Source organism: Astatotilapia calliptera, chromosome 23, assembly GCF_964374335.1.
Source record: "Astatotilapia calliptera chromosome 23, fAstCal68.1, whole genome shotgun sequence".
NCBI lineage: Eukaryota > Metazoa > Chordata > Actinopteri > Cichliformes > Cichlidae > Astatotilapia > Astatotilapia calliptera.
In genome coordinates this window covers 19853910-19868641 of record NC_137443.1, presented here as the reverse complement: position 1 = coordinate 19868641, position 14732 = coordinate 19853910, and the positions used below count along the sequence as shown (strand labels likewise).

General features: G+C 40.8%; 1 protein-coding gene across 1 annotated transcript in view; it reads right to left on the bottom strand.

Moving 5' to 3' along the window:
* The window catches only part of LOC113015506 (BCL-6 corepressor-like), an 86587-nt gene that overhangs the window by 35320 nt on the left and 36535 nt on the right, over positions 1 to 14732 (bottom strand). Inside the window, exons 3-4 of the mRNA XM_026157493.2 lie at positions 8416 to 12018; positions 1154 to 1412 (exon numbers count right to left, since the gene is read on the bottom strand). Of these exons, the coding sequence (XP_026013278.2) occupies positions 1154 to 1412; positions 8416 to 12018 (3862 nt within the window). The remainder of the gene's footprint in view (positions 1 to 1153; positions 1413 to 8415; positions 12019 to 14732) is intronic.

Sequence of the window (14732 nt, the reverse complement as noted above, 5' to 3'; positions counted from 1 at the left end):
CTTCCCCTCACCCCTATCCATTTGGGGTAGATGGCTGGTTCTGCTGGCGGTGTTTTCCTATTGAAAAGGAGTTTTTCCTTCCCACCGTTGCCAATTATTAAAGATTTTTGTAGGTTTTGCATTTTCTTTTCGTTACATATATGAGTCTTTATATTGAGACAATGAGTGTACTCTTACCGATAAATAAACTGTAAAAAACAACAACAAAAAAACCCCTGCTAAAATGTTGAAAATGCTCAGGAGGAATCTACGGCACTGGTCAGGTCAACCACAATAGTCAGAGCCTGCACCAGCGCAGTGTGTAGTTACAAAGACACACTTTAGGATATGTTGTAGGGTTTCAGAGGGGCGTGTGGTTACAACGTATCTACAGTGTAGCTTTAACACAGAACTAAAAATTGTAATTTTACACTGCAAACAAAATAAACTGCTATATACCCAAGAATGACTCAATCTGAAACAAAAAAACAAACAAAAAACTGACAGCAGGTTAAACATAAGAATCCAGCCATGAGTAACACAACTGAACCTTAAAATGTCTCAGATTTCAGCCTGTGGAGCTGTGACTGCAAGAAATGCAAGTTAAAAATGACTTAAAGTGAATCATCACAGTCAGACTTGTTTGGTTAGTTTGAAAAACTCATTGAAACAAGCCAAAACCGACCACCTAAAAAACACCTACTGAATGATCCTGAAATAGCGTTTTGGGACTTTTTTTGTTTTTAGCAGCGTGAACCGAGCGTGAAACAAAACAAATCGGGACTCTGCGCTTAAAACTTTTACTTTTAAAAATGTGGAAGAGAAACCGCTGATGGTTTGCCTGTGCGACTGAACGGGCACGCTTGGCTTTCTAGAGAAAATGAGGGCAGCGGTTCGCTCAGTTTAAAAGGAGAGAAGTGCACCCAGAGTTCAAATGTGTGCGTGTATGTGAGATACACACACACACAAACAGACACACACACACAGATGGAGAGAGAGCACAAAAAGGAGAGAAAGAGACAAAGAAATTGAGCGACTTCAAGCGAGTGAGATCAACTGGAAAAAAGAAAGGCGTGTGTTTTTATGTCTTTGTGGGTCTGTGATGTGTGCATGTGTCTGTGTGCGTGTGCATGTGTGTGCGTCATCCTGCAGAACTCTCAGGAAATCCTCTTACCTCTTGGAGCCTCAGCAGCGGCTGCAGTGGGAGTTCTTCCTCCTCCCCCTCCTCGCCTCCCTTCACTCTGCTGGCAGCGTTCCCAACCCGCCTCATCTGTCTTCTTCTCCCCCTCCTCCTCCTCTTTTTCTTCTTCTTCTCCCTGCTGGCCTTCTGCCAGCTCCTTCTCCACTTCTTCTTCATCTCCTTCTCCTCCTCCTCGTCCTCTGTCTCCATCTTTCTCTTTCAGCTCCAGCTCGGAGAAGCGAAGCATGGCACGCTGAGAAAAACAGAAAAGCACATATGAGAGTTTGCGTCGGTCGAGCCTGAAACACGACTAAGTGTCAACATGTTGCTTTAGCCTGGAGGCGTTTGGACCCTCTTGACCTTCATTACACATCTTAAATTTATTATTTCCCCAGAAACCAACCAGCACTCCTAAAGCTGGATGGATCAGTACATTAATTAGTCCACTTATTCTGATTGATTTAGCCAACAGACAGCAGCTTATTCAATGAAACAAACAAACACACAAAAAAACAAAAAACAAGTGAGCTCAATAAAAAATGAAGGATAGAGGACTAGTTAAAAAAATTGAGATTGATCAAGCAGCAAAGTCTGGAGATAAAAATGTTAAATGTCCACATTTATGAAATAAACTTGTTTACAGCTTGATACAACGACTGTGTTGGTCTCTGTAGCTAATGTTCTCCTTTCCAAAGACTGTACTCAAAGTTTGCATTCTTAGGGACGTGGCCTCTTTGACTGATAGGTGGGTGGCGACACAGGTGGCTCTGGCTGCTCAGCTATCTGGAGTCCTTGAATTGGACCTCTGGACTATCTAACCAATGATGGGCTGCTGTGTGGTTAACTGTACTAACAGAGAAGAACACTGAGCTCCAGTTTTTGATTTTACTTCACACTAATTTGAAGGTATCTGTGTTTGTGTGTTTGTGTGATGCTTCCATACGGACTGTAGATGCAGCTTGCAAAACAAACCACCTGATATGAGGAGAAAAATTACAACTTGACCTTCTCGTCCAAAGATGGTCATTTCTGGCTTCAGAAAACCAACAGGACAACAAAGTAAACATATAGTAGGGTTGATGCTTTAAAAATTAGAGTCATAAAGAATCTTTTACATGGAGTTTATGCAGTACATACTGAGTTGATACCTGAGTTTTTAGAACCCTGGGCTTTTAATGTAAAGCATCATCCACACACGGTGAAGCAACATGGCAACCAGAGATGTAAGAAAGTCCATGACATTTACTGACTTTTCGTGATAATGGAGGACACATTTGCTGGCGTTGGATTGGTCTAGAGTTAAACTGTTCATTAAGTTACACAATTAAAGCGACTACCAATAAGTGCTAAGGATACCGCCAATATATGACTGGGTAGTAAATACTAGAGGGTTACCTAGGCAACCAGATTGAAACCCTGTGTGGACGGGGGTTTAGGCCCATCAAAACTGGAGTCATGCAGCGTTACTGTTTTGTTTCCATGTGAATATACGAAACCAAACAACCAGTACAGCACAGGTTTGATCTGTTTTCCTTGTTTTCAGTAATACATATTATTAAATGTAAACATTTCAGGAGTTTCAAATGAGGTAACTAAGGATGAAAGTGATCCCTATGAACCCAAAGCTGTGGTACTTTCAATATTGACCAGCTAACAAGCACTCGGTGCTGCTCCCAGGCAGACTTCCATGAGCTAGCCAATCAGAAGAAAGTGAACTTTTAATGAGGGCTTTAAGACACAGGACCCTAATACGGAGTGTGAACTGAGGAGATATATAAAGGGCTAGTATATAATACATGCGGATTATTCTGTACTGTCATTCAGAGTCCATCTTGGCATAGAAATATACGCAAGTAATTTTCAGGTAACATAATGAGCCCGCTAGAGGTTAGAGGTTTGTTTATTTGACAAATCTTAATCTTTTTAGATTTTGGGTCACCTTCCAGCTCTCAGGAAGAAGAGCTTCTGCTTTTGAACTGGATCCTGTTCACATTTGGTATTTGACCTCTTTCAGTCAATATTTGTAGGATTGGTCCCTAAAAAAGAATCAGCATTTGGTCGCCATCACCTTCCCTTCTTGACCTCTAACTCCGGACTTTCAGTGATCCTCACAGGCGGCGGCAGCTGTCAGCCAGAGGTACTCACCTCTGTTTCTCTGTGGCAGCTGGAGCCTCGAGAAGCTTCATGATTTCACTGCCTCAGAACACAAACACACCACAAATCCTAAACACTCAGAAGTCGCTCTGTGACCCCCCGACTCTGCTGCTTTGAAAGATAAAAAATACTCCCTGCTGGCATTGCAACAGACAAACGCAGAGAAATATGTGAAGCTGCTCCAAACAAACAGTGAACAGGTGCTGCTGGGATGAAGTCCAGAAAACAGCATCATATTTTGGAGAATCTTTCTTTCCTTCAAACGATCAACCAAAGGCAGCAAATTTAATGCATTTCTGTAAAATAACTGCATATGCTGTTAGTGACCAATCATTTATGACCAATTAAAGTACACTCATACTTTGATTCCTTTCAGGAAGCTTCAAACACAACAAAGTCCCTCAGTTCTTCTCCTCACAATCTGTCAGATTGTTTTTTTCAGTTCAACTGGGATCACAGTTTGCTTGAAACTTTTAGCATTTACACCTCAACTCCTTTCAGCATGTTCATCTCTTTTCATTTTTTTTTTAACTTTATCTAACCTCTTTCACCTCTAACGCTTTCAAACTCAGCGCAATGATTTTGAATTTAGGGTTTTTAAAATCAGTTCATTCATTCATTTGAACTATGGATTAACAGTTCTGTTTAATAAAATCATAGTTCAGTGTTGGTATTTATGTATATGTCTGTCTCCACTTGGGCTTGTTTAACGTCACCTGTACGTAACTTAATGGTCAACAAAATTTTTATCCCTGCGTATTGTGTGACAGAATTTTATTTGAGTCACCGCAAAATACAGAATAAGGATTTTGAAAAAACACTGAAATCCTGGCAAAAATACCTACTTGGCTTGATTCGATGCAGCTTGACTCAGTTTTTGTCTTTTTCTATTTCAATGCAGTCACACAAGTACTGTTCTCTTAGCAACCACCAAACCCAGACTCATCCATTAGATTTCTAGACCATTTGATTTGTCACGCCAGAGAACACTTTTCCACTGCTCTAGAGTCCAGTGGGAGTGTGGTTTACACCACTGCATCCACTTGGAAACCCATTCCATGAAGGTCTCTGCCACTGTTCTTGAGCGAATCTGAAGGTCACATGAAGTTTGGAGGTCTGTAGCGACTGACTCTTCAGAAAGTTGGCAAGCTCTGCACTCTATGTGCTTCAGCATCTGCTGAGCCTGCTGCGTGAGTACTTAACTCCAAATGTTATTTTCTTTACATGATCAGATTTTCTTATTTACTGATTATTACATAAACCTCCGTAATGTAAAGTTTTTATTGCCTTTAAAGAGTTATTAATGGCATTAATAGTTGTTTTTTTTCTGTGCTTAACAGCAATTTGTCATTTGAGATTCTTTTAAAGACAGAGTTTCATGGCCATTTTAATAATAAAAAAAGACCTCGGCTTATTTTATTACTTAAATTCTAACCATTGGCAAGCGTTCTTGCAGTGCTCATCTCAAAAATCGCTTTATACTCCTTAAGTATTTTACCATCACCCGCCTCTCCCCATTCACTGTTACCGATGTCTTTTCAGATGCTCTTGTTTAGGATATTCTGTAGCCACCAGCACGTGATATTTTCTTTCAGAATTTAAATATTTGCCACTCCTGTTCTGCTCTGTTACCTGAACTAAGATACCAGAGACAAATCAAGAAACCTCCAATCATGTCTGAAAGACATTTTGTTATGATCCTAAAGAAGAAGATGCATGTTTACAGCTTACATCCCAAGATGCACCACACTCATTTCTGAAAGCTTCATCTTTGGTTTTACAGGCTTGTTATGCCCTTACTAACCATTGGTGCCTGCTCCCCTGATCCGCTGCCTGACATCCTGGTATTAGTCACTCACCTCACTCTGCCCTGACCGCAAACCCATTTTAAAAATTAATGGCCCGTGAAACGATCTACAAATCCATCCAACGCTGCTGCCCAGAGCTGAGAGCACCCAGGGGCGTAGGAGCAAAAATGTGAGTTAATTTGAGCCGGCACCCTCCTTCAGGAGCCACGATTGACTGAGCAAACAGCTTTGTACAGGGAATAAACAGATGGACAGGAAACACATGAAAACATGGAGCCCAACATGAAGAATCAGTGCAACAATAAACCTGCATGTGCAACAGTAATGGCTAAATGTAATATTGCGTAATTAGTTTATCTGGTGCCTGGGCTTCAAGTGTCACCTGAAAAAAAGAGTTTAAAAAAAAATAGTTAATAGAATTTTACTGAAAACACAAGACCCTGAAGTTGTTGTTTATCCTTGTGGAGCTGTTGGTTTAATGCTAAACTCAACACTGTAATTGATGAAGAATGGAACAAAAAGAGACACAAAATGAATAAAAATAAGTTAAAAATGACCATAAAGAAATAAAAAAAAGACCAGAAAATGGCACAAAATGAAATAAACAGAAAATGATCAGAAAGCGATGCAAAATGATCACAAAGAGATAAAAAAACAAGAAATTGAAAGGCAAAATGACTGTAAATAGATATAAAATGACAACAAAGATGAAGAGAGTTAAAACACAGAGATAAAAAAGGACCACAAAAAGGCAAAAAATGACCATAAAACAAAGAGACATCAAATGATGACAAATTTAGGCAAATTGACCACAAAAAATTTATGCAAAAGAAAGGCAGAATTACCATAAGGACATATAAAATGACAACAAAGATGAAAAAGTACTACAAAGATACAGAAAATGAACAGAAATAGATAAAAAGGACCACAAAAAGAAAATGACCATAAGACGGTATAACGACCATAATAGAAAGAGTTAGAAAGTAGCCACAAAGAAAAGATGGAAAAATGACTGTAACAAAAAAGACATTCAAGAGATCCAGAAAGATGAAAAAGATAGAAGACGGAAAATGTCCATAAAAAGATACAAAACAACCACAAAAGATACAAATGTCTAGAAAGAGATCTAAAACAACAATGAATAGACTTAACAGAAGTGTGGTGCTTTTTGGGCTCAACCTTTCGTCTCACTATCTATTTGCCTGAATGTGGATATATATCTGAAAACTAATATATTAATTATAGAAATATTAATCACGTTATTTTAGACAGCTAATATTTTATTTTGCGTCCCAAATAATTCAATAGCGTTACATCAGCTGTAATGTAAAGTATAGGCTTTCTAAAGCTGCCTGTCTGGAAATGTACTTCATTATTCATTTAGCAGCTTCCATCAGTAAATAAAAAACAAAACAAAAACAAAAACTTTAAAGAAGTGAAAGCTAATCTGGGACTGCAGGATGAAGATGAGGACTTCTTAGGAAAAAAACCCAAAACAAAACAATGAATTCATCCTCTTCCATCTACTGAGAGGAGGATGAAGAGGAGGAGGTGAAGGAGGAACAAAGAAAGCAAAAATGATGTTCAGAGAGAAAGATGAAGAGAAAAAATAGAAAAAGCCAAGATAAACATATAAAAATAGAGACAGAAAGGAAGAAAAAACGCAAAAGAGACTTCTTCCTTCCTTCCTTCCTTCCTTCCACTGTTTCCTTCACAGTTTGGGGAAAAACCATCAGGTTAACAGTCGCCTGGAGCCACAGAGCCGCTGAGTTATCCTAACTCGACCTCAGCTCGACCCCAAATATCAGCAGGCAGAAAAGCAAAAGAGAGGAGGAGAAGGCAGCCACTCTCCTCCTAAATACCTCCTCATATCCGACCACTCTTCACTGCAGATTCAAACAAACCTCCTCTCCCGATTTACGGTTAAAATCCCATATTATGTCTGCTAAGTCTGTTGTTGACATTCTAGGTTGTTTTTCTTTGTATGGTTGGATTAGATCTGAACACTCTATGATCAGGGTTAACAATAAAAAAAATAGAAGCATTAACAGTAGACTCTGGCCCTGTGAGCGCAGCTGAAAGTGCTGATTTCTTTAAATGCAGACCAAAAATCCACCAGCTGGGGCTAACTTTAAGGTTGTGGCTTATAATTGCTTTTTAAAGCAACATTTTACTGTTTCTGTTTTACTTACCTCCTCTTTTACTGCCACATCACTGAATTAATTCAAATTCAAAATATTTTTCACTCATTAGCCACCTCATATAAGCCCATATTTACATTCCGTTTTTGTACATTGGGTCCTGTATAAACAAGGTTTAAGTGACTTGACTGTGCAAACGGTGATTCTATCCGAATGTTCATGTCCTTAACTGTCCACCACTTCCACAATAATTTAAAACTGCTGACGCTATGCTGTGGTTGTTTTGTTTTTGTTTTTTTCTTATTGAACAATCAGTTGATAAATCAAAACCGTAATTTAAAGACCAGCGCTCTGCAGCATATGCTGAGATTCACTCCTCCTACATAGAAGCCATAACAATCACAGCATTCTCTTTTTACTCCTCCTGCAACTTCCAAAGATAATTTGTAGGTGGGAAGCTAGTGAGGGACCGCATCCTCAGAGAAAACCAATTCCTGCTTCCTCCTACAAATATCTCCTTGGCTGCGCATCAGCAGGCAAAACTGACACATATGTTCATATTTAATTTCTTAATAAAACCGAGAAACACCACAACAGTTGAGTTAAAAGCTGCATTCCAACCATATTTTAGCCAAAATGGCAAAGGAACTTAGCCACATATGAATGTTCATAAAAACCTATGATAAAGCTTTTTGATGCATGCTCAATCATCCAGCTAAGGAAATCTCAATTTTTTAGGCTATCATAATGTTATAACTGCACAAGAAATTATTGAAATGACCTTCTTTCAGGCACAATTTATTATTTGGTAAATATTCTCAGTCTCCTGTGCATTTCCCTGCTCCAGGACTTTATTAGATAATGTCATTTTTAAAAAAGTAACCCTGGTTTAAAATACTTTTTCCATGTTTACAAGAAGCTTCACACTGTGGAATTGGACCACAGTGAATGGGGAGTCTGTTTCCTTTCAGTGAGTGTGACTTAAATTACCTTAATGAACAGTAAGCTGAAAAATCAATATCAGAAAACAAACCCAAAGAGGCAGCAGTGGTGTAATCATAGCACACCAGACCACCAGAGAAAATCTGATTTGCTCTCTCTGTCTCACCATACCATCATTGAATAACGAAGGGATGAGGACATGATGCCTTACCTGAAGTGCTCTCTGTTCTCTGCTCAGCTTGCTCGAGTCAGCGTAAAGCTCTGTGGTCACACATTTGAATCGGTCTCCCACGTAGCCAGATGAATTGGCAATGCGTTTGGTGAGGCCAGAGACACGGGATTTGCTGTGACCATCCTCTTCATCTGCCAGGGGATCCACGCAGTCTTGCATGTTGAATTCCTTCTCATTTCCACAGCTAATAGTAGAGGAAAGGTCTTTGTTAACTAACAGCTCCAGCATCGGATCCACTGGCATCGTGTTCAGACCATCACTGGTTGGTGAAAGGTGTTGACAGGTTGGGCCCTGGATAAAACTATTTCCATATGTGGGAACCCTGAGGGTGCTGCTTGCACCGGCTGTTTGGTAATTTCCAGAAGGCTGGCTCTTAGAGAGGGATCTTCCATAACTCTGACTACTAAACTTTCCAAATGCAGGAGCTCTGGCATTAGCATTTGATTGTACTGCATTGCAGTTCTCACCATGAGGGCTGTTGCTCCTGTAGCTTGTAGGCATAGAGTTAACATTTTCACGAGTTGGGCTGCTGAAAAGTTTCGGTTCAAAAGTTGGTGCCCTCACAGTCAGATTTCTGCAGCATGGCCCAACAAAATTTCTAAAATTTGGACTGTTTGCATTTCCGTTACATGATGAGGGGCCTCTTGGGTTGCTGTTGGCATATAGTTGGGCTCCTCCAGGTGATGGCCTGGAATTAAAACTTCTGGATGCTGGAACCTGAGGACTGAAGTCTCTACTACTCTGTCCCATACTGCTGTAAACGGGACTTTCTGATTGAGTGCTGCCATGGTGAGCTGAGCTCTTTGGGCTCATTGTACAGACTACTCCCATGCTGTTGTTGGAACTAGTACAATCACTAGAACTATTTTCTCTGCTTCCAGGAACCAAAGAGCTTACGTTTCTGGAAGGGCTTTGCTGAGGTTGAATATTTTTACTGCTTGAAACTTCTGATCTAACCTCACTTGTAACACTTTTCCCACCACCAGTAGCATTCAACGTTTGATTCCCAGAACCAGCAGAGGCTCCAGTTTTACATTTTCTAGAAAACTGCTGTGGAGACGTTCGGGCACATCGCATTGTCTCCTCCTCTGGGATATCTGGGAATGGACTAATTGCTTCTTCCTCCTCCTCCTCTGGGATTTCCACTGTGCTATCCTGACCAGTAGGAGGAGGTGAGGAAGAGGTGTGATGAGAAGTGTGGGATAGTGAACCTAGTCTCTGCTCTGTACCTTGAGTTGAAAGGATGCCTTTTGGAGGCCCTGGCTCTGTTTCTCTGATTTGTACATGTTTGGAGAAATCTTCGGTTCTGGTAGATGTGGAGCCACAATTACTGGTGGAAAAATCATCTTCTGCCTCATCATGCACCAGGTCAATGCAAACTATATCATCTCTTACGGCAGACAGGCCTTTACCTGAGGCCTTGGACTTGTCTTTCTCATTATCACGTGTGCGAGAGCTGTCAACATCTGGCTTTTCTAAAGTCCAGAGTTTATCCTGGCTCTTGGACCTGATCTCAAGCTGTTCTTTGCTTGTAAGACTTGAATATTTTGAAACTGGAGTTGAGGTAATCTCTTGGGAATTTGGATATGAATGAACTCCATATGGGAGGCCGTGTCTTGGTGGAATGTTAGATGAGTAAAAGCTGCTGCTACCGAGTAATAGTGGATGCGGGTACACATGTCCTTTACTTGCTATTGACAGTCGCTGCATGGATATATTTTCTGCAACTGAGTACGGGACATAGCGATTAGTATAACCTAAGCCAGGAGGAAGATAGGAATCACTATACATCTGGCTGGAGCCATTTCCATTTTCTAAACGAAATGGCTGCTGATGCTTAGTCTGGCTCTCTTTAACCTCTGGCTTAGCAGAAGTTAAGATTTGTTTTCCAGAGTGAGTTTCCCCTTTGCTGTTTGGAGGGACTTTGTCAGAGTCAGTAGGTGGGACTTGTGGCCACCCAACTTTGGCATTTAAAGAAGGAGATGCTGCAGAAGGTTGCCCTCCTGAGACAGTACTGGAAATACTGGCTAACTCAACTCTCTTAGAGCCAGGTGAGCCAGAAGGGTGCTGTTGGTGAACAGTATTGTCCACACTTCGGTTTTTCATAGACTGAGAGCCTCTGCTGTGGTCAGAGATGACAGCAGAGGAAGGACCTGGAGTAGCCCAGCTGGGGCCTGCAGTGCTGATCATTTCGGGATGATCTGAAGTCTTAGCTGATGTGCTAACAGGTCGGGTTAAACTCTCTTTGATCTGTTGGTCTTGACTAGTTAACAGCTTGTAATGAGATGGTGGCACATACCCCAACTTGGACAGAGTCTCTAATCTGGTTGGGAATCCACTTGGAAAACCTTCCATCTCTTTAGCAGACAAATCCAAAGGTTTTTCTCTGGGGTTTTTGGCAGCCTTATGAGGTCCTACTCTGTCAAGTGATGTCTTTGCAGGTGATACACACTTTTCTTTATTACTGCAGTCAGAGGTGACATCTTTGGTTTTACTGCTGCCTGAGTGTATAGGGGAGGAGCGCTCAGAGCTCATGTAAAAAGGGTGACACACTGAAATTGAGGTTGAGGATAAGGAAGTGCTTCTGCTAAGGGACTTTTGGAGTTCTGCAGAACTGTTGCTGAGATGGTGGGGTGTTGGAAGTGAGGAAGAAGGAAGGGTAACTGGGGATGACTCTAAGGCATCAGTACCAGCTGAGCTGGAAACATGGGTGCTACTGTTTCCACCAGTAGTTTTGCTGAGAGTATTTTTGGTAGAAGTGGTCTGAGTGGACTTTCCACCACTGCTGCTGCTACTCTCATGTTGTCGCTCTGTATGGTGAACAGCGTGAGCTTGGGTATCCTGATGATTCTGAGGACTGGTGCTGAAGGCAGAGGGTTCTTGATGTACCTGAGAACCAATGCCCTGCAATGTCTTGTCCTGGCAGTGGGGTAATGGTGAAAGTACTGTAGAAGCTGGGGTGGCTGTAGAAATCCTTATTGGAGGGCCTAGTGGAGAAGAGATATGGGCCGGTAAATAAGGAGGCAGGTAGAAAAGTCTCTCCTCTCCAGGCGTGCTGTTCCCAAGCCTGGAGGCACACAACGATTGATATGCCAGCTGTTGGTGGATGAAGGGTGGCTGCTGAGACAGGAATGAGGCCTTGTATGCCATGTCCAGGAAGGGGTACATTGTAGCATCGGTATAGGGGCTGATCCAAGGTAGTCTAAGAAAGCTACTGGTACCATTCAAACCCAGCTCTGGCTGTTTGTCACTGGATCCTACTCTGCGGTCCAAGCCCAAGCCATCACCAGCTGCAGCAGGAACAAGTAAAGGTTTCTGCAGTCCTGGTGCTGGGCTTTTATACAGTCCAACATATCCATTTGCAGATTTCTGGCCTTCAAGCAGGGATACATCTGGTTTATACAGGAGATCATAGCCAAGTGGCAGTGAGGTACCAGGCTCCTGGGGTTTTTCAGAAGACAGAGGATGGATGCCAGGATAAAAAATTCCTCCATGGGGGCGAAGGTTTTCCCCCACCAGAGCATTGCGGTCAATACTAAGGGCAGCTAACGGGTTCATCCTGTGAGCTGCACTGGCATCCACCTGTAACAGAGAGTAAGAGAAAATAATGAATAACTGTATTCTTTTGTAAAATCCTCAAGAACTGTTTTCTACAATAATCATTAATTCTGACTAACAGAAAGTCAGAAAAACTTTCATGCACAAAAAAGGCAACAACCTTTCTGATTCTCAGATTGATACAGAAAATGCTAAGAATAATAGCAAATCTTTATATTTGAGTCAAGAAACAGTTTTTGAAATTTTATCTTATAATATTTTGCGATCCATTTCTTCATACGACATTTTGCAATGTGATGCAGCACACTGTGAAGCATTAAGTTGATACAATATTTTGTGATGAAATTTTGTGATCCAACTTTTCATGATATGACATTTTTCAATGAGATTCCGCAGTGCATTTAATGGTTATATTTTATGATATGACATTTTGTGATATGAAATTACATATATGACTTTTGCTGAAGACTAAGTATCCCACACTGTCAGCTGGATGTTAGTGGGCTCTGCAGTGCAGGCGATTCTCCCTTTAGTACAGTACATACTCTGAAATATATGGTTAAGCACCACATGGTTAAATTCGCACTTCAAGGACAAACGGGAATGAAGAGAGGAAAAAAGAATTTTGTCTATTTAGGGGATCTCAACTGCAAGACATAAAGCCTGTGATTTCATTTTCCTGTCATGGAGAAAAATAAGAGCACTCTTTCCTTTTATTTATTTATTTTAGTATTCCTGGATGACATACGACGCCCGGAGCTACTCTTTCACTCTCTCTCTCTCGGCAGATCCAGGAAACAGAGAGATGAAAAAAAGAGAGGAGGCAGGGGGTGAGAGAGAAGAGCCAGAGACAGAGGGGGAAAAGAGGAAATGCTATAAACAAAGAGAGGGCAAGAGACAAAGGGAAAGCATGGCAGAAAAAGAGAGAGAGTCAGGGAGCGCAATATTGAAAGAAAAAAAGCAGCCTAATTGAATTTCCTGTCACACGGCGTGGTGAACCATCTCTGATTGGCTATCAGCCGCAGGGCCATTAGGAAATTATCCAGACAGCTGGGTTGCCGCCTGAGATGAGAAGGAGGAGGCAGAGATCCTTCACTCGCTCTGTTTTTTAAGGCACCGAGAAAGGAGAATGGTAGAGACTGAAAAGTGTAGCTAAAGGAAAATTAGGGTTAGAAAGCAGCTCGGAACAAAAATTAAACAAGATAAATCAGGCATTTATTTATTATAGTTAGACGATAACAGATCTATTTTCAAATTGCCATTAATTTCAAAAATCCTTGTGAAAGTTGTCGCTCGTCTTCTCCTTCAGCTGATTGAGGGAAACAGTTTCTTTGATAGATTCCAATCTTGAACCGATGAAGCCACAACAATGAAACAGCATACCTGAAAATCACTAATGATATATTTACTTTTATCTGAGGGCATAAGAATATAATATTCCATTTTAGTTCCTTAGTTCCATTTTAGACTCATTTGAAGCCATTTAACACGTTAGTGTAATCTGTAACAGATTACAGAATTGGGTTGGCAAGAATGTCACAGTTCTAAATGGTTTTCATTTTTATCTGACCAATTTCATTCAATAATTTGGATATTTTCGTTATTTTAGATATTTAGCATTTTAATTTTCTCCTGGCTTGATTAATATAGCTCACTATAGCTCATGTCTTTCTCAAGCCTTTCTCTTCAGTTGGCCAAGAAATGATGCAAAAATTAGGTGGTGCTTGGGCATAACCTCTATTCTTGCTTCTCTTTGGCTTCCACTAAAATTTAAAATAAAAAATAAATTTAAAATAATCCATCTTAAAATTCTATTATTAACATAAAAAGCTCTATATGCCCAGGCTCCTGCTTATATGGCCGAGCTCTCAAGTCACCTGACCAGGGTCTTTTAACTGTCCCACGTTCTTATTTTAAATCCAGAGGTGAACACTAGGGCTGGGCAATGCGTTGCCCTTAAGGCATTTCTCTGAATAAATAGGTTCATAAGTTTGAAATAAATAATTCTAAAAAGATTTGCCATTAAAAAATTAATATGTGTTGTTAAAATGAATAATTCATGCTTTACATACGTTTTAGTTAAAAGGAAAATTTCGCTAAAATGTATTTCCTGTTCTGGCGGGGCACTTCCGGTTCCGGTCAAGTACGTCCGGGTTTTGGTCAAGCACTCGGTTTTGCTGAGAAACAGGCTCCTCATGCTAAAGGCAGTATGGAGATGTAATCAAATGCCATCTCCGAATTATCAGGCTGGAACGCCGTAAGTTACTTTATATGACAGTTTATACAGATAACTTTGGATATTGATGTATATTTTTCTAACATGAATGTTTTAGTAATGCACTTTATTGATGTAAACATCCATCTGCCTGTTGAGATGGAGTTTATTTTCTGTCATTTCAGTTTTCACCACATGTTCATGGAGACAATTAAACAAGCTGCAACTAAACTCCAGGGTCTTCATTTGTGGTTTAACTCGGTGTCACCAACATCCTCGTTGAAAACACTACAGTGAAAAGGCGCCTACTGATGATTCATCACGGTCAAAATGGCATCCAGTAACAAGTCTGCATACAGTTTAAGGACCAGCCGCTCATCTGGATCAGCAGTAAGCGCTGCCCATGCTCGAGCTAAAGCAGAGGCTGCCAAGGTGAGAGCATGCTATGCAACAAAAGAAGCACAGCTAAAGGTTGAAAAAGCTCAAAGCGAACTGAAAAAGGCAAAAATAGATGCGGAATTAG